General features: G+C 35.8%; 1 protein-coding gene across 3 annotated transcripts in view; it reads left to right on the plus strand.

Annotated features, from left to right (window-relative positions):
- The window catches only part of MIGA1 (mitoguardin 1), a 36,755-nt gene extending 17,482 nt beyond the window's left edge, over positions 1-19,273 (plus strand). For all 3 annotated transcript variants that reach the window (XM_064147831.1, XM_064147832.1, XM_064147833.1), the window contains exons 8-16: positions 5,845-5,945; positions 11,978-12,096; positions 12,238-12,310; positions 12,619-12,705; positions 12,822-12,920; positions 13,246-13,380; positions 14,788-14,841; positions 16,765-16,881; positions 17,200-19,273. In XM_064147831.1, the coding sequence (XP_064003901.1) occupies positions 5,845-5,945; positions 11,978-12,096; positions 12,238-12,310; positions 12,619-12,705; positions 12,822-12,920; positions 13,246-13,380; positions 14,788-14,841; positions 16,765-16,881; positions 17,200-17,418 (1,004 nt within the window). In that variant the 3' untranslated portion in view covers positions 17,419-19,273. The remainder of the gene's footprint in view (positions 1-5,844; positions 5,946-11,977; positions 12,097-12,237; positions 12,311-12,618; positions 12,706-12,821; positions 12,921-13,245; positions 13,381-14,787; positions 14,842-16,764; positions 16,882-17,199) is intronic.
- The last annotated feature ends 478 nt before the right edge of the window (positions 19,274-19,751 follow it).

The following is a 19,751-nucleotide window of genomic DNA, read 5'->3' on the forward strand; positions in this document are numbered from 1 at the left end:
CAGGACAGTGTGTTTCTGCCTCTTACTGAGGATTTGAATTGCAGAGTTCCTCATGGTGAGGTCTCTGTTTTGAGATTTTGAGCTAACAATAGAGTATGCCACAATGATTCAAGAGCTCTTTTCACAGGTCACATTCTCTATACCAAAGTTTTTTGGGTTTTTTTTTTGCTAATTTCTTTGCTTAAAAATAACCCTAAATTGCAACTATTAGCAGGTATTTGAATTCAGGTATCAGGTTTATGGAAGAATTATTTATCAGATTTAAATCTTGAAATGATTGTTTGCTTTTTCACCATTCCAGAGTATCAAAGCTATATAATATTTTCTAATACTCTTGAGTTAATGTACCTGTGTCTATGGACAGGAAATAAATTTTCACATTGAGAGACTAAAACAAGTACTTAAGCACAAGCATTTTGCTAGATGAGAGTAGTCAAGGTGCTTGATCTTACTGTTCTGGAATGTAAGAATGTTAGCCATGTGTTTGGTTTTATATACCATTAAACATATTGGTGCTTAGCAGGTAATAGAACTTTGTGGACCAAGTCAGTAACTTGAAGGTCTGAAAATAACCAAATTGATCACAGAAATTGCTGCTATATCTTTCCAGGGTATATGGAAAATCTCTTAAAGATTGTAAGGTTATTTTAGGCAAGGTGCATCATCTTCTAGATGACAAATACTGTGAACCAGTTCATCTCGGTTTTCAGGTGGATTTTATTGCTTATGTGTGCAACAATAATGGATTGCACTATTCAGTGTCTGCATGCTTTGTCTACTTATTTAGGCATGAAGAATCTACTACTGTCATATGTTCACATGCTTTTTGTCCAGCTTTTAATCAGCTGAGCTCCTTTTGTGTTAAGTATAGCATCAAAGTAATAAATACAAAACACAGTGTGAATTAAGAACGTCCTCTGTTTTGCTTAATGATAATTGTGTGAGCACCCACTGTCCTGGAAGATGGGTCTTTTTCTGCCTGAAAGTATTGTAGTGGAAGGCTTTTCTGTAGACCTTAAAAATTATAACTGTACTTGGAAACAATTATGAAAGCTGTTGCCTCAACTCTTACTGGGGAAGTAAGGTTTGGCCTTCTGTTTGCACAAGACCAGAAAATTATACTCTGGATGAAAGCTACTAAGGTACTTGCTAAGGATGTGATTTGAAGTTTCAGCAGTTACCTCAGTAAAAAAAACAAAAGCTTGAAAAGGTTGGTGGGTACCAGGAGGAAGGGGAAATTGCACATACTAAGTACTTGGTGCTGTCTTCTACTCTATTACTCCCCAGCTGTTCCTTTCCGTTAGACAACTGCTTTGGTCGCTGAATTCCTAGTCAGATATTGGTGAGCAGAAGCTGTGTGTTCACAACAGGGACTTACTAGAGGCGTGAGCACATACTGACACCCAAGCTAGATGATCATGTAACACTGGGGTATCTTTTTGTGTGTTTGTTTGGTGGGGGTGGGAGGACTGTTTGTGTCTGTTGATTTCCCCTCCGGGATTCAGTTTACATCAGAGTCATGCCACCATGTTGATGTATTGGCAGACTACAAGATTTTGGTAGATATATTTCAGGTCAAGATACTTTAAAAATATTTTTATGCTGAAATCAATAATAGATTTATTTGAAGTGAATTGAGATGCCTCCAGCTATAGGCACTTTCTTAAACCTAGGTATTTGTGTTACTGGGGAGTGCCAATATAATCTAGCAAAGTGTTAAATCCAGAATGGTCTGTGTGGACACCTGGTTCCCATTCTTGGCTTGCCTTTTTTAACCTGTAGCTGTAAGATCCAGCCATCAGAATGTATCATCTGAAGTTTGAGATAGTTTTCTTTATATAAATATGACATAAAGTGAAATTTGCTGCTTTTTAGGTGCATCTGGTAAGACTTTATGTAATGCCTTAGTAGCTCTTGGTAGAACTGATTCTTTAAGGAATATTCAGTCAACACTCAGAGTTACAACTATTTATAAACATAAATAAAGCTATTTTGGGATGCTTCAGCAATAGTGTTGACAAACCACTATGCTGCTGGTGACTAACTGAAAGACTGCGACACATTCTGTTGAAATTGGGTAATGTAGTAATTCATGCTTTTTGCTCTCTGAACTTGATTACTGCAGTAGCTTTGCCTAGGCATGAAGCCACACATCTGAGGGCCCTGAGTAGCACATAGCATGGTGGCTGGTTGTGCGGTAGCCTGGCAAAATACTGGAAGCCTGCAGCCCTTGGGATAGCTTCACTTTTCCTAAGTGGACTCCTTTGCAAGCTTTTTTTCTTCTTCAGAGTCCATCATATCTTTCTCTTCTGGTGTTGCTTTCCTGCTTGTGATATATTGCTGCACTGATATTCCACTGAAGTGGGAGGACAGGAAACTATGGCTTTAATAGTGGTAGTCACAACTAAACTCTTTAACTCCCCATAAGTTCTTTGCCAGCGGGTAAGTGCTTTCCTTTTGTAACTGCTGTGCTTAGGGTCAGACTCACTTGCGAACTCATGCCATGTTTCATTCAGGGTTGGAGGAAAGATATGTAAACACTTTTAAGAACTTTAAAACATCATGAAGATGAATACTTCCCAACTGAATGATTAAACAAGGTCAGATTTTTGCTCTGAAAGTTTAAGCAGTTAATTTTGTAGTCTACCAGATCAAAGACAAATAAAAATTCTTAGTACTCTATGAATAAACATGAAAGTAGTTTTGTTCTGTCTTGATTTTTTTTTTAAGCTTTCTTAGTTTCAAATAATTGCTTGCAAATACTTACAAAGGTAGAATTAATTTCACAATACTCCATATTCTCCCAGTTTTAATACCCTTAACTGAACATTAGAACCATGTATGCATTTTAAGGCACTACAATTAAGACTCTTGATGGCAGTTTCTGTTGTCAGTATCACATCTGAAACTCCACTTCTTTACAAATATAAATGAACACAAAATAAATCCTTGGCTTCAGTTAAGTGAAGTATATTTGTAGTTCACATACTTGCCAGTAATGCTTTCCTGAAGTTATCAGACTACATAATAACTGGAGATGACTATATGAGCAGTTGCAGCCGTTGGATGGATTCCTCATGCAGCTGTTCATTCCAGGACTCTCATTGTGCTGCTGTTGTTTTTTTGTGGTGTTTTGTTTTGGTTTTCAATATTCTTGTGTCTAAGAATGTTCTCCTGGTACTTGCATGGCATGTGCTTCAGCTGTAACTTAATTTTCACCCTAACATTTTCAGAATAATGTGCTTTTAGCACAGCATGAGTATTACTGAGCACCTTCTTGGCTAAGGGTGTTTTGGGGTATTGGGGTGGTGGTGGTGCCAAGAAAGTCAGAAATAACTGACAAGGCTATTTTGATTCCTATGGGGAGGCTGTGCCAAAGGTATTCTTTCACTCACCATTACCAACCATTTTTGGATTTTTTGGCCAGAACATGAAAATTGTGTACCTCTTTTTGTAATAGTGAGGATTTTCCTTGAGCAAAAGAAAGAGGTGTTCCATATTCAGCTAACAAGTTAAAAACATACTGCTAGGTGACAGTTTTAGGCCCATATTAGAAAACTTGGAATTATGACCTTTTCAGTAAATAGAGATGTATTCAAAGTCTTTTCTCTGCAGCTTCATTTAATCTGTAGCACTATGGCTAGATGAAAACTCTACAGCAGAACCCCTGATATTGTGGTATTGTAGGATGAAAAATGTGGTTCCTTCATTTACATCATACATGTATTTTCTTATCTGTGGAATAAACTTGAAGTAGTATTATTTGTATTTCTATGTAATCAGTCACATAGCTGCATTAGTTTGGGCATATGTTGTTGTAATGGAGCTACAAACTCGCATGCAGCAGCACAGTAATTGAGACAATATCCAAAGGCTTCTTATAGTTGGGGTTTCCGTGTGAGGATGATGGAGATGTTCTTGGATTCTGGATAAGTTGTTACATGAGGCTAGATTACAGCTCAACTTCACGTATGTGACTTGGGTCCTTGCTGTAACATCTTTGTTAAGCTGTCAGTAAAATCTTTATAAGTATTTGTGTTGCTACTTAGGAATAAAAATGTGTTCACTTCTCATACAGTAGCTGGTGCATGTTACCTACAAACTGGAAGGACCACGATAATAATCTCTTTGGTGTGCACTTGAACCAGGTGCTATAGGGCTTTTCGAAGTTTGAGGTGTAGAAACTTTTGTTTTAATTACACATTTATTATGGAAAACAACTTAGCAAAAAAAAAACTTTCAGTGGAAAAATCTTTAGTAACTGGGGTATATTTCCCTGTACTGCACAGTGTTTAACAGTATTATTGCAGTTTCAGCAACTGTTTATATGAAAAAAGTTATATTAGAAGAGCATTTAGTATAATGTTAGAAGGGGATTAATGCAAATTATGAGCTACAAATAAGAAAGAGACATTGTGTTACCCATCTGTTTTCACCAGTACTCAAGCAAATGCTTTTGCAAACCACTGTTTGGTTTTCTGTTCCAGCTCTGTCAATTACAGTATGTTACTGTTTCTCAACTAACTTGGATGCTGCTGTTGTTTTCCTCATGGTTTTAGAGGTCACAAAAAAGAACAATTAAGCATTATCTAAAAAAAAGAGAGACTTTCATATATGAGTATTGGTAAAGTTCTGATTACAAGTAGCAATCTGCCTAACTCAATCTAGTAAAATCTTTGTTCAAACTTGTAATAGTTTTTAGCCACAATGTATAGACTAAAAGACAGATATTTATTGTTATGTGCATTTTTGAGCTGTCATTTCAAGACTGCCACCAATAAACCTATAACAACCACCAGAATAGTAATTAAGTTATGTGGATTTGTAGCATTTCAGTTGATGAGTAAACCATTCTAGTATACTGGCACTTAGCCACTTTGCTATGTAATAGTGCGTTTTATGAAGTATTGCTGTAGCAACAGATTTGGATGACATTGGGTAGCTGGTTGCCACTGACTGTTGGAAATAAAGCAGACTTTTAGCAGCACATGTGTAATGTCTGAAGGTAAAGTAACCCAAAAGAAATGCCTGTGCTCTACTGAGAATGTAACAAGAGGCACACAAAGCCAAAGCCTGACTTACTGACTTACGAATTTAATCCTTCTCTGAAAATATTTCTGTGCAGTGAAAACTGAACCATGTATACTAGTAATGCATGCAGGAGTTGAAATCAGAGAATAAAATAAAGGAAAACTGAGAGTAACTATATTGCAGATGATTTCTAGAAAAAAGTATCTGTCATTTTAAAGGTTTTAAGAACTTTAGTGCTATAGGAAGTGCTTCTAGATGTGTTATTTCAATAATAAAACTTATTAGGGAAAGAGGATGTAGTGAAGATTAAAAACTTCACTTTGCTCTCCTCCAGGACTAGCAAGTGGGGAAAAAAGACATGAGAAGCAGAAAGTGAAATTAATTGAAGTGAAGCTGACACCTTATTTTTATTGACTTTTTAATTTAAGAACAGTATTTCTTGACTACTAAATATTTGAGCTTTTGTTACATAAAACAGACAAGTTAAAAGCTTAATTAGATCAATATAGTGAAGTAATATCTTAAGATAGAGAGAACTTCAGAAGGGATAAGCCCTGGAGAAATAGTTTTTCTTTCTCTGCTCATTGTAGGTGGTGTTTGTAAGTCCACTTCAAAGACAGCAAAGTGCAGTCACCTTTATTTATGTTACCAAGTCATAGGAGAATTTAGTTTCATAGTAGTTCAATGCTGTACCTTCCAAATGGAAACACCAACATATACATGAAATGCACTTTCAAGACTAAAGTGTAATTTTCTCATTGTCTAATCATCAGTTTTCTTGTCTATTTTTTGTTTTTTAATTTAACTTTAAAGATAAAAATACAGACATTACTGTGAAGGATAATGAAGATGATTTCTGTCTTCGAGATACATTAAGCATTGCGTCAACTGACTCCTTCGTTTCCACAGCTGAGGTAAGACTCTTAAAGATTGCTTCTTTACAGATTCTTCTGATCTATTTGAACAGAAGAATCCTTTTTTTTTTTTTTTTTTGCTAATAATGTAAGCAAAATATGTGTCTGTTATGGGGATTAAAGCTTTCCTTGCTTAGTTGTAACCATCTTCGTAGCAGTTCAAGTAATGAAGTTGGGGTCAATTTTTTTTTCTTTAAGCACTGGCAGAATGTTTCCCCATGTTTCTCTTTATGAAAAGAAGTTGATTTTGAAAAATACATCAGATTTTCATGAGCAAAGAAGAGCAAGCAGAACTCTTATAGCTCCTTTTACCATGAATTGCATTTTTCTGGTCTCTTTTTTTCTATTCCTTTACCGTAATATAAAAACTTGAAGAAGGCTTTGTCTCTTTTGGAGCTCTTTTGGGTTTTTTAGAGGAAATTACTAAAAACTGATGGCTCCCTATTTTAGTACATTCCTTGCACTATATAATATAAATCATATAACATTTCCTAATCTTGGATAAGTCCACAAAGAATACATAAAGATATAATATTTGGCTATGAAGACATTGTCTGTTAGTTGAAATTTGCTACAGCTCCCTTGAAGCATTTGAAAGATTTTATATACAGCAACGTGCTTCTTTGAATGAGGAATGTCTCCTTTTATAGTCTCTAAGAAGCTGACATGATCTTGAATAGCAGCATTCTCCAAGTTACAGGAAAGACAATTGGTCTCAACAGATGCATTTTATGTTAGATATTGCTATCATATATGCACTATGACTAAGCTGCTAAACTCAGGCAGTTGTGAAAAAAGAAAGAATTGCATACATGTTCTTTGCAATTATCATTTTGGCTGTCTATTGTATGGTTTGTTTTCCATGACATCATTAACTTGATTTAGTAATTAACATTGCATTGTGATTACTTTGATTTAGTAATTGACATTAAGTTGTGATGGTATGCATAGGACTCATTCCTAACAAAGTTTGTGTCTCCAGAGACTGGTGACTCTTTCCTGTAATGTGGACAAAACCAAAACTGAAGATGGCAACAACCCTATCAACTCCTGAAAGGAGCTGTTAACTATTAGTTTGTATATTTGGGGTTTATTTTGGTGACTTTTTTGTTTATTTGTTTTTTTTTATTCATGAACTTTGCTAGTGTCTTTTGCAGGTATGTGAAAATAGGAACAATTCATTATGCTCATTTGTGTTTTCTTGGCTTAAAAAAGACCCATACCCCACTGGAATAACCAAACCATCCTGTCCTGCAGCTAAATCATCTCAGTACTTGCTAAGAAAATATTCAAATAAAAATTTGCAACAGAATTGTCTTCACAAATGCTGAAAATATTCTCCACATTTTGATACCTCAAAACCAGCCTCTGTCGACTCTTTCTTTCAGAATGGTTATGAAGATTTTTCTCTTCTGCTGTTCTGGTCTTTGCCAACAGAACAAGCTCTCTGATCTCCTTTCTCAGATATTAGAGAAAAATCTTTAAAATTTAGCTAATAGAGAGAGTTCTGAAGATTAACAAAGCCATAAACAACTTGAAATTTGGTATTCTAACCAGAATGCTTTAAATTAGTAGTACAAATAACTGTGGCAATGAAGAGAAATAGCTACTCCCCAGTGTATTTCAGATAGTAGGGGAAAATTACAATCACAGGATTACAATCACTTTGTAATCACTTACAGGATGCAACAGGATTAGAATTGACCAGATGATGTCAGATACCTACTTGCTTATCTACTTCTTTTGGTTTTGTTTTGTTTTTTTTCTTGCACTTGCATAAGCTGAGAGATGTGAAACTCTTGCAGCTTTTGATTTGTCTCAGTTAATGGGGAAATAGGCAGCTGTTTTTTCATCCTGTGCATCCCAACTGCAGTTCCGATTTTATCAGCACTAAAATTGCAAAATTGCCAAACATTTCTAAATCTGAAATACATATATGTGTGTATACTGCTGTGTGATTTCTTCTTCTTCTTTTTTTTTTCCTCCTACTGGAATCATCAGTAAGTTTACCCTCCAGGAAATTAAAAAGTAACAACTTTTTTGTGATCACATTATGCTACAAGCTATATACTGACCATTACTAATTTTTCTACTACACTACATCCTGTCCCAAGGAGCGGGACTAAGTATTCTATGTGGCTCTGAAGCTGGAAGCTATTTTCAGTGCTGACACACAGTGAAGTCAAATTTAGTTCACTGCCCTGACAAGAGATAACAGAAAAGATACAGGGAATGCTGAAACAAGACAACAGACACAAGTTTTGGTGGAGATTGATAAGGGTGCTGCTTAGGAGGCAACAAGGGTGTTTTGCTGTATTATATTAGAACAAAACCTATTAAGATGCCTTTCAAAAAAAACCCAAACCTGTACAAAACTGGGACAGCTGACAGATTTTAAATCACATGCCCTTTCGATGAGCTCTACAAGATAGCAGTAGAGTATGCCAAAACTTCCTGCTGACTATGACTGATAATCAAGAGGATGCTAAGAATCATGCACTTGATGACTTCTTGTACAGAATTGTGTCAGTCTGGATACCTACAATACACAGGTGCCTAAATGTTTAAAAAGATTATTCAGACAGTTGCCATCCCCAAACCCAGCCACACTTCTATGCCTGAATATACATAGACTCTTGGAAGCACTGCAGAAGGGGGATGGTAAGCACAACCATTTGCTCTAAGTTATTGATATTATATACAGTAATAAATAATGGTATTTTCTTCCCCATTTGAGACTGCCTGCCATCAGCTTGTGTTTAGAAGAGTTAGAATCCTGTGATCCTTTTCGTACTCTTGGTATCTCACCTACTGTGTGATGAAAATAGCTACCACCTTTGGCAGCAGCGAGTGTGCCAGATAAGGTCTCCACCCTCTCTTTCCTGACTTCTTTTCCATTTTAGTGACAGAAGGTCTTTCCTGCCCTCCCTGACAGTGAGCTTCCTTGCAGGCTCTCTCTTGCCAGTTCATGTGCACTTATCATGCCTTACTTTTATATTTTTGACTAGAACTGAAGCTGTAGTAGTTGTATTATCAAATAAACTTTGTTATCTTTATTATGATGTTATCTCAAGTCCAAAGCTTAGGATATGTTTTTTAGACTTGTGAATAAAATCTTACCTGCTCTTATTTTATCCATCTCTTTACTGAGGTTGCTTTTTACTCAATTTATTACAACAAAACAGAGCAGAAGGGAGTAGGCTGTGGTCACAGGGAAAGAACACCAGTATCCACATGCCTGAAATTACTTGTGTGTGGCTTCAAAGTGACTGAAATTGAATTTTAGGTTCAGAAAATATTGAAAAGGCCCCGTGACTAAAAAGTATGGTTACCTTTTTCCTAATTTCCAGAGAGATATTTTATCCCTTTCCTGAAACAGGGAATACCAGAGGGAATAATATTGGCAAGAGGTAGCCAGTGTGTTACTATATACTGACTGCTCTCTGTATCTGTACTGTGCAGCTTTTTATTCTTAAGAGATATATGTAACATTTGTAACAAATCCCTTACATTAGCACTGAACTGATTTTTGTACCATAATGCCTCCATAGTATTACATAGCTAAAAACCTCTGAACCAGATGCAGCACATAGCCTAGGGTTTTTCTGCCTGGCAAGGAGTAGTACTACCCACTGAAGTCCACAACATAGTGAGTACACATTCTTCATTACACTTAAAATGAATAAAGTTCCAGCAATAATTCAAATGAAACCATGTTCTGAATGTGTATTTTCCTCAAAGAAAACTTACCAGATGTCTTGTAATATATACAAGTAATAGAAGGAGTTCCTAAAAATACATTGACTTCTTTCCTGGTTTTTGTAGATAGTAGGAAGAATGCCCCACTTCATCATTTCAGTTTATTGGAAGTACCATTTCAGATGTTCTAGTTAGCAGTCACCATCACATTCATCTTCTAACTCCTAAAAAACATGCATCATGCTCATCCTTCAGCTACTTATGTTAAAAAAAAACTTTTAAAATGTGAAGCCATCTAGATAAAGGAGATTAGCAGCTTTTAAATTCTAGGATAAATATAGTTTCTCCAAATATAAGGAATGCTGACTGTGCCAGTCAACTGACCTTTTTATTAGGGAGAGCAAGCAAGAATTCCTAAAAGGTCTAGCATTGTTTATTTCCTTATGCTCATGTAGGTGGTTATTTTGGTAGTCAACAAGATCTTGATGCACAGCTGAGAATTTTTTTCTACTTAAGAAACAACTTGTGGGTGGCAAATCAGAGTGCTGAATCTGTTCATTAGACCAAAACAGTCAGGGACTCCCAGGCTTAAAAAAAAACTATTCCAGGTTCCAGAAGTTTAATGCTTTACAACAGTGATTTCAGGATTTCTTTGCTAGCAGATACAGCTGCAAAGCTGAGCTGCCCAGAGGAAAAAAAAAAAAAGACTAGTGCCCAAACAAAACCCATCCAGTCTTCAGAGGCTGCTCTGTGGCACTGTGCATAGAGACAAAAGCTGCCACTACAAGCTTGGGAGTTTTGAAGATGTACATGTTACTTCAACATACACAGTGTGTTGTGCATGCACCCCAAAACATTGTCAATGTTCTGTGCAGTGGTCAGAAACAACTGCCATCTCTACAGCTTTAAATGGATAAAAGTAAAGCATTGCAAGATTACACTGCTGCTATAAAGCAGTTCATCTTTTCATCTCCTCTTTTGACTGTGTCTTCGTATTCTTCATGTAACCCCGCATGACACTGAAAAAATGGCAGACATGTAGAGACTGTCATGTTAGATCCATCATTGCATGCCTCTGTGTTACAACTACCAGCACTTTTTCTAGCTGTGCATGTTGCAACATTTTGTCCTTAATGGTGTGGTTAAGAGTTTCAAAATGGCAGTGGCTGTGCAGAGGAGTGTGCACTACAGAGTGGTTAAGAAAGGGCTCAAGGAGCTTTCCAGAGTCCAACTTACTGTGATGATAGGATGTGGGATGCTGGGGCTTCCTGGTTAACTTCTGGTAAATACTGAACCACTGTTCAGGAAAGTTAGTCTGGGTATAGCAGTACATAATGGGGTAAAAATCAGGTTCTTCTATAAGTTAGTTAAAATGATCCATGTCATTTAAAACTAACATTTTCTCCACCTTTTTCCTCAAAGGTAGTTAGTCCTCAGAGACTTTCACAACGAAGTGTTCATTTGCCTTTTGATGTTAGGGTTGGACTGGATGATCTGTGAGGTCTCTTCCAACCTTGGTGATGCTGTGATACTGTTAGCTTGAAATTTATATCTAGAAAATGTTGTATGTTCTGCACGTTGGTTAACACTGCATAGGATTTGGCCATTCTTCTAGTAGCTGAGCACTGCTGTGTTAGAAGTGTGAATGTATACTCAGCATCTTCAGTTAATTCTACTTTGAAATAAGATGTCTATGTAGGCAAGCCTTCACCTTACTTGCATCTCAAAAAATGGCTGTTACTCAGTGATTTCAAGACCTTTTAAAACACAATGCATATGTGTAATGTTTATATCTACGTAAAACATATTTCGTTATGAATATCTAACTACTAGAAAGCATCAAAAGAGAATCCATGATGACTCCAGGAGTATTATGATGTAGCTTCAGAGCTCATCTGGAAGTTGCATTTTCTAGTTGAACCTAGAAATCATTTTAGTTTCTGGATTTTGTTTTTTTAATTTTGCTCCTTTCCTTTTTCTGCATGTTAAGAGGAGACAGTGATAAGGGAATTGATAGCCCTTTTCAAAATGTTACTGGTTGGAACTAACCTCGGTAATCAAAACCACCTTCTCATCAGAAGAACGGTTATACCTTTCTCTCTTGGTTAGTAGCTGCTTGATTTTAGCTACTTTCTTCATTTGAGCTTGATAATACATGCAACACAGATATTTTATTTCACCTGCTTGCATGAGAGGAGGTTTTTGTTGGGTTTTTTTGGTGTTTTTTTTTTAAAGCTGCAGTATATTCAAGTGCCTCACCCAGCTCCTAGGTGTTTATCTTAAAAATTTGGTAGCAAGCTCTTTAAAGAACAGCATTTCTTTTTTTTTTTCAGCTTACAGAGCACAGAGACATTCGTAACACCTATGGCCTAGATTCCCTTTGTCATTGCCCATTGTATGAAGAAGCTATGCACTTGGCAGAAGAGGGCAAAATTTATTCACGAGTGTTAAGGTACTCATTTACATCTGCTTAATGTAGGACTGATTCAGGTTTTAGAAGTTAACTTGTACTGGTTATTTCTTCTAGTAATTAGTTGAATTTTCCTAGGCTTCATTTTTTAATTGTTTTTGGAAACTTTTCTATTTTAAATAGGACTGAAATGTTTGAATGTCTAGGAGACAGTGACTTCCTTGCTAAGCTTCATTGTATTCGACAAGCTTTTCAGGTAAATAGTAAGAAGAGTGATTTTATCTGTCTTGTTAAGCCTAAAGTGTGTAGCTTTGAATCAATGCTCTACCTGTGTAAGCATTTCTATAACCAATTCTGTAATTAAATACTGCCTCAGTACTCTGACATTTCTATAAATTTTAAATGGGATATATTTGCAGGGGACACCAATTTTTGGATTGGCTTAGGAACTTTTGCACCAAAGGCTTATCAGAAACTTGCCTGCTATAATAGTGGTTATAATAAATTTGATTGAAGTGTTCAATTGCGAATGAATATGTCTCTATTTTCTGAAACCTCTTCTAGGTAATTCTTTCAGAAACAGCAAACAGAATATTTCTTGCTGAAAGTGGAAGAAAAATTTTGTCTGCTTTAATTGTGAGAGCAAGGAAGGTAAAAGCTTTTTTAACTAATGCTTTTTTGTTAATGTAACTACTAGAGTTCACTTTCCAGAGTAAGCAGACTCCCTCTCTTAAGTTTGCTTGACAGTGATTGCTTGCACTTCACAGAATCCAAAGAAATTTGAAGATGTTTTTGATGAAATGATCCATTTTTTGGAACAAACAGATCACTGGGATAATACTGAAATGGAACTTGCTGCTAGAGGAGTGAGTCTCAATTTCTGAAAAATATTTTTACCTTTAATTGCATAAACCATAGCATCTCAAAATAAGTGTTTACAGTTCAGAATCTGTGGGAAAGGCAACTCTCTTTTGTTTATGTTGCTGATTTAGAGAAATGGCATTCAGCACTGTAGTTCAGTACTAGAAAGCATGTAATTTTTTTTAACTTCTTTACTGACAAAGTATCTGTAGTCTTTATTTAAAACTATTACAACACTGCATGTTGATAAGAATTAGAATGCAGTACATGCTGAATTCCACTGTTGAAAAAGAAACTAACTAACTCAGATCATGTTCTGATTTAATTTAGGTGAAAAACTTGAATTTTTATGATGTTGTTCTGGATTTTATATTAATGGATTCATTTGAAGATTTAGAAAATCCACCAATATCTATACAGAATGTAGTAAATAACCGCTGGCTAAATTCCTCTTTTAAAGAAACCGTAAGTATTTATGTGCAATATTCATAACCATCATCCTGTAGTACATTACAGGGAGTAGTTGGTATGATCACTACAACATCAGCGTGAGCACTCTGTGTGCTAAAACTGTTCTTAGGGCAATCTGTGCTTGATTTTGTTAAAGCACAATGGAAAAAGTCAGTAAATCCAGCAACTACAGCATAAAGGCTGTGTAGGTTGTCTCAGTAATAGCATTAATTTTGAAGCAAAGAAACTATACTGGCTTTTACTGCAAAGTCTAATTCAGCTATCAGTATGTACCTGAAATATTCCTCAGATAAAATCACAGATTATATTAATCAGTTTTCATACTAACAATTTCAAAGCTACAACTCTGGGTTCCAAATATATATGAATGATTAATTATATTGGAGAAAATACTTTTAACTTGTCATATAAAAATGAGTTTTGCCAGAGAAGCAGAATTTCAGAAGGAAAGTTTCTGTTATGCTCATCTTAGATAGATTTTTGGTTTGTATACCAGAGTTACAATACAGCACAAAGTTGCAAGCAAACAAAAGTAATTCAATATAATACAAGAATTCCCATGTTGGTAACATTTAATGTTTTCTTCAGATGTGCCTGTTTGTCAACTAGATCTCATATGCCTGTTACAGACGTACAGGCCACTGCCACGATCAGCTGATAGAGATACTACTGTCATTTCCTACAGTTCTATCTATTAAATGCCAGTTTTCCTGCTGTTTCTGTTTTACATTTGAAATACTCAGTCTAGAGGAAAAAAAAAAAGAAAGTAACATGCATACATTTATTTTGTAGGCATGTGATAACATTGTGTTTTCTGAGTAGCAAATTATCTTTCAGTACTGAAGGAGAATCAGATGGGGATGGTTACAAGCTATGGGGAGAAAAAGCCTAGTACGGATATCTCTATATTTTATTTCTTAGGTCTATATTTGGACAAAACTCCGTAGCTGAATCTGAAGCTATTGCAAGAATGTTTTCACTAAAATGTAAAAGGACATTTCAATGTGTTCACATGATACTTTAATATCTAAAATAGTTAGTTACGTCTGAGCACACAGTTTGGTACATGACTGACTGGTCCTCAGTGAGTGTTGCTAACTGTTGCAACTGTAAAATCATCTAGGATGACAAATTACCTTTTAATTAAATACAGTGTTGCAAAAGAAGGTCTGAAAATAATAAATGTGAACTATATATAAAATCAGTTATTTGTACTGGCTGATATTTTATATATTTTAAAGTTTGTGCTATCACAGGGTTGAAGAAAGCAGATCTGCCAAATACAGAGATGTGGTATTCTACAGATCACTTTTTTTTTTTTTCAAAATGAGCTATAATTTCTGTTACAGTAAAGTTACACTGAGATTTGGGGGCTTTTTTTGTTTTTTTTTTTTAATTTAGGCTGTGGCTTCAAGTTGTTGGTCAGTACTGAAGCAGAAAAGACAACAAATGAAGGTAAGTTGCTTTGGATACTGTGTAGACCAGAGTTACTGATCGGCTCCAAAGAATTTGAAGTTCTGCTCTGTAACCTTGCCAAAATAAATTACAGACCAACTCTTAATCCTGTAGACATGTTAGCTTAGACAAGAGGCTGCCAGTTGTAGAAGTTTAAGCAATGGAGCCTTAATACCAAATTTTTTTTTTTTTTTTTAGCAAAAAGTTTTAGCTGAAAGATTTTTAACCCAGCTTGTCCAGTTGAACAGTTGGTGACAGCAATTTCTCTGACTTAGTGCCCCAAATATGTACCTTGGATTTTTTGCAGACCAAGGTCATTAATCTTGTATCTCACCTGTGTGCACTAGGATTTTCAGCCCCATCTCCTGGCATCATGTCCACAACTAAGTAAAACTTAAGTGTTATCCCTTTACCTACCTGAAGTACCATCTTCTTCACTAGCAGCAAGAGCTGTTGCAGCCTCCTGCGGTCCCTTTCTTCTCAATGAGGGAACTCAGCAGATCTCAAAGCAGAACTCCTCTGTGCTAGCAGCTCCTTACTTCCACCTTTGGAGGATTTTATTAGACCTGGAAGGCAAATGCTCCATTTCTATAACAGCTGGTCCAAAAGCAGAGTTGAGGCTTGCTGTAGGATAGCCATCGAAGTGATTTTGCATATCACAGGTGAAGAATCTCTGCTGAAGTGATTGGCACTGACACCTTTCTCTGATTCTCAGAGGAGCTGTTAACAAGACTTTCAACTGCTAAAGACTGATTTCATCATAAAAAAAAAAAGCTTCCCATGGCAGTTGTGCTTCATGAAAGACCCTCAGCTACCATTCTGTCTTAAGATCTGGGATGTTACATCCCTATGTCAATGCAATTGGGAGTTTTTTAATATAAATACATACTTTTCTACACTGAAGTTATATAAGTGGGCTATATCCCTTCATTATCCCACATGGTACAGCAACCTATTATTTTCATCCCTGTTCCAATGCACAACTACCTTACTCTGTAGTTCCTTTCTATACTGAAGTCTCCCTCTGTCTGAGTTTGTAAGTGTGGATAAATTGTACTCCTTGGGACTTGTTTCATCAGTGCTACTGGAGTCATTCAAAAGTGGGTAAGTTAAGCATTATGGAAGTCTTTGTAAGCAAGAGACTAACAGTACTACAAGGAGTTTGATGAACTTAAAGAACTAAATACATTTAAGTACATTTATGTGGTATTTTATGTTTTAATTTATGATTCACTTATTTTATAGCTCAACCAAGGTTATAAAATTATAAATATATATTTATGAGTGTATAAAATTAATTGTACATTCAGATGCAATAAATTTATACTGTGCTGTATGCTCTGAGTGCCTTCAAGTTGTAAAAATAACCAGATGGACATTCACAGATGTTTCTCTTGAGCCTGAAAGATGAATTCTTGTAAGGTGTATGATTTTCCCATTCAGGTTGCTTACTTTTTTTGCTAGTTTCAGCTACACCTCATGTACAAGAGCTTTCAGTCAAGAATAACTGAATAAAACTATCTGGTCTGTCAAGTGGGAGGGTAGATTGTTCATGATAGAATCATAAAATCAACCAGGTTGGAAGAGACCTCCAAGATCATCCAGTCCAACTTATCACCCAGTCCTATCCAGTCAACTAGACCATGATCTTTTGTTGCTTGTAGAATTGAAATGTTGTGGTTGAGAAAGACCTTTAAGACCATCAAAGCCATTATGCCTATACATTATAAAATAAAAAGTGCCACTGAAGTAAAAATTTAGACACTTGTTTAGTATAATTACCCTATAACTTGAAGGAATTCAGAGTTAACACAGCCCTGAAGTAGTGAGTGCTTTAGGCTTTTCTGAAGACTTAATTTTATACAAATGAAATTTAGTGTGAATTCCCTGTGTGACTTTTGTCTACAACGTTTACATTACCAGGTGCCTGATGGCTTTTTTGCACATTTCTATGCTATATGTGAACACATCAGCCCTGTTTTGGCGTGGGGCTTTCTGGGCCCTAGGAATTCCCTTTATGACCTGTGCTGCTTCTTCAAGGTGTGCAACTTCTCTTTTTAATTATTGTTTGTCTGAATTAAAAAAAAAAAAAGGATTTTATTTATAGATAGATAACACATTTGCATTTTCCTAAGTTTAATAGTAAGAAATTATCAAAAGAAGTATTTTTATATTGGGGTTTTTTTTAAGCAAAAAAGCCCTATTTTGTGATGTCTCTTTTAGTATATTTCTGTCTTAGGTCCAGAGAATGTAGAAATGGCTGATTTTGGGGAACATGTAAAAGAAATATCTATCATGACATATTGTTATCTTCTTTTAAGTTAATACAATTTTGTGCTTCTTTTTCCCCCCTGCTAGGATCAAGTGCTTTTCTTCCTCAAAGACATTTTTGATTTTGAAAAGGTGAGATACTCAACTATGGAGAGTTTGGCTGAGGATCTTATGCAATTATTAATCCGACACACTGAACTTCTAATGGCCTATCTTGGAGCAGATTCACTAAGACATGTTAGTGCTTGCGTAAGTGGTCATGGGCATGTCATGACCAGTGGTCTCTTGGAAGCAAAAGTACAGTAAACTTAAAATCCATGCCAGCTAAAATGGGAGAGCGCCTTGCTGTGCTCCTTCCCACCTTGCTCTCTAATGTGGAAGCTCTCATTGCTGTTAGTGAGCAAGCAGCTGGAATTGCATGATGTGGCTAAGTATGGAATAGGACTCAGGGAGGTTAAATGTACATCTATGAAAAGAACAGGTGAGCGTATTATTGTATATACCTAAATTAAGTTTGCAGCTCAGCTGTCACTGTATCTATACCTAGTGTATCCCAAAGCTTTTTTCTGTAATATTTGGGTAAAGTTTATTTATGAAATATTGTACTTTTGCACAGATAATTTGTAAAGTGAAGCTGATGGAGTTGTTTTCTTTAAAGGCTTACAGAGCAAAATGTTCATTGCAGAGTCTCCAAATCATTCTATGTTCTAGATCTAGAAGGTGTTTGGACTGGGGTACATGCAGTCTCTGCTTCATGTGACATGTGCAATAGAGTAATCACACTCACAAAACTAAACCATGTTGCCACTGCCTTGAAATTATGTTTGCGTGGGTGTAAACAGTCCTTTTGCACTACAGTGTAGTCGAGTGATGCAGGAATGACTTAACAGTATGCATTTTTTACTTCGTTTTGTTTTAAAACATCATGAAGGTGTTGGAGAGCACTTTTATTTAAAAAAAAAAAAGCTATGCTAACTTCACCAATTAATTTTAAAACTTTTCCTTTTTCTAAAACTGTTACTACTTTATACGGTGGTGGTAAAAAAATACCATTCTCAGTTCATATGTAGCATTTCAAGATATATTTTTAAATAATAATATGGGATGTGTGATGAGATTTGTTAATCATGAAACACAATCAAAGGCAGTGTTTTATAATTAAAAACATTACAGTCTTCCTCCCTTCCTTGTAGGAAGTCAGATGTGTACTTAAGAGGAAATTTAAGCAATTGTGGCTGTCTATGTGCACTGCAAAACTGTGGCTCAGGGTATGGAACCCTATGGAAATTTAGATAGGAGCACAGCACAGTTAAGAAGGCATGAGGGAACTTGAAGTATAATTTTTTTCCTATGCTAGAGGAAATAAATAGTGGTGATCTAAAACCTCCGAGTTTCTGTAAGCTGAAACAATGTTTCGTATTAGCTTAGGCTTTTAAACTACACTGACATGTGCTTTGCCACACAAAGCCAGCCCACAAGAATCTGTCCTGTATCAAGTAACACACAGTAAGTAATTACAGAGTAATTCTAAATATTCAGATATTTGAGAAGCACGTTAAAATCTAGCATACTGAAACAAACTTTGGTTACAAACATTTCAACTTCTGCGGCAAACAGAACCCAAAAAAATGGTGTCTGAAAGGTCTGTGTAATTCCATAGATTTTAATGAAGCCAACATTTTGCTCCTTTGTTGTACTCATTTGATAAATACAGTAATTATGAAAATTTGTCATATGGCTTGTGTGAAATGCCAAATGATTGTAGTTTATTAAAGAAAAAAGTGTACTTGGATGTGTAATAAAACAGAAATTGCAAATCTTGCTGTTGGCCTGTTTCCACCACTTGAGTTACTGAACTCAGTAGTATGCTCCATGCCTTTTTACTCTGAAGTTTGTCTTTGCAATACTGGAATGTGAAGTTCTTTTCACCCAACTCACTTAGCTTAAACGTACTCGTCTGCTCAAACATACCTGTATTCTGGCAGCTTTCTGCAAGTCTGTGAATGAAGTATCTGGTGTCTTATTGGGTTCAGAATGAACAAGAATACCTGAAAATAGAAGGAACAAAGTAAATGATGTATTTTCCAGGAAATGTACGACCTGGGAGTTGCAATGTGTCTGCTGTGGTTTGTATGATCTAATAAAACTGATATGAAGAAAATTACACCTTCATATTCATCAAAGAAAAACTAATTAGCTTTTTCACAGAAGTAAATGCAATTTTAAGTGAGCAATTCTCTTATTATTTATAGGAAGGTCTTGAAGGGGAGCAGTATTGCACATGAGATTGTAATTTAAAAGTCTTTGTTTTGTTGAAACTGAAATATTTTTTTCAAACAGAAGAACAGAAAAAAAGTCTAATGAAATACACAAATATTTAGGAAATGGGTGAGAACCTGATACTATCTATCTTAAATAAATGTATCTCTCTAAGAACAGGAGCACTTCCATGCACTCAGAGCTCTCAAAAGCTCATAGAATCAGGTTGGAAATGGAACTGATTTTATATCCCATCCAAAATAAGAAGTAAAATATCTGGTTGCTTTAAGCTACCACCAGCAAACCTTCTGGCTTTAGGATTTCAAAAGTCCAATATCTTTGAAAATACAAGTGCCAGAGCTGTACTGAAGCAGCATGAT

This window comes from Pogoniulus pusillus, chromosome 8, assembly GCF_015220805.1.
Source record: "Pogoniulus pusillus isolate bPogPus1 chromosome 8, bPogPus1.pri, whole genome shotgun sequence".
Lineage (NCBI taxonomy): Eukaryota > Metazoa > Chordata > Aves > Piciformes > Lybiidae > Pogoniulus > Pogoniulus pusillus.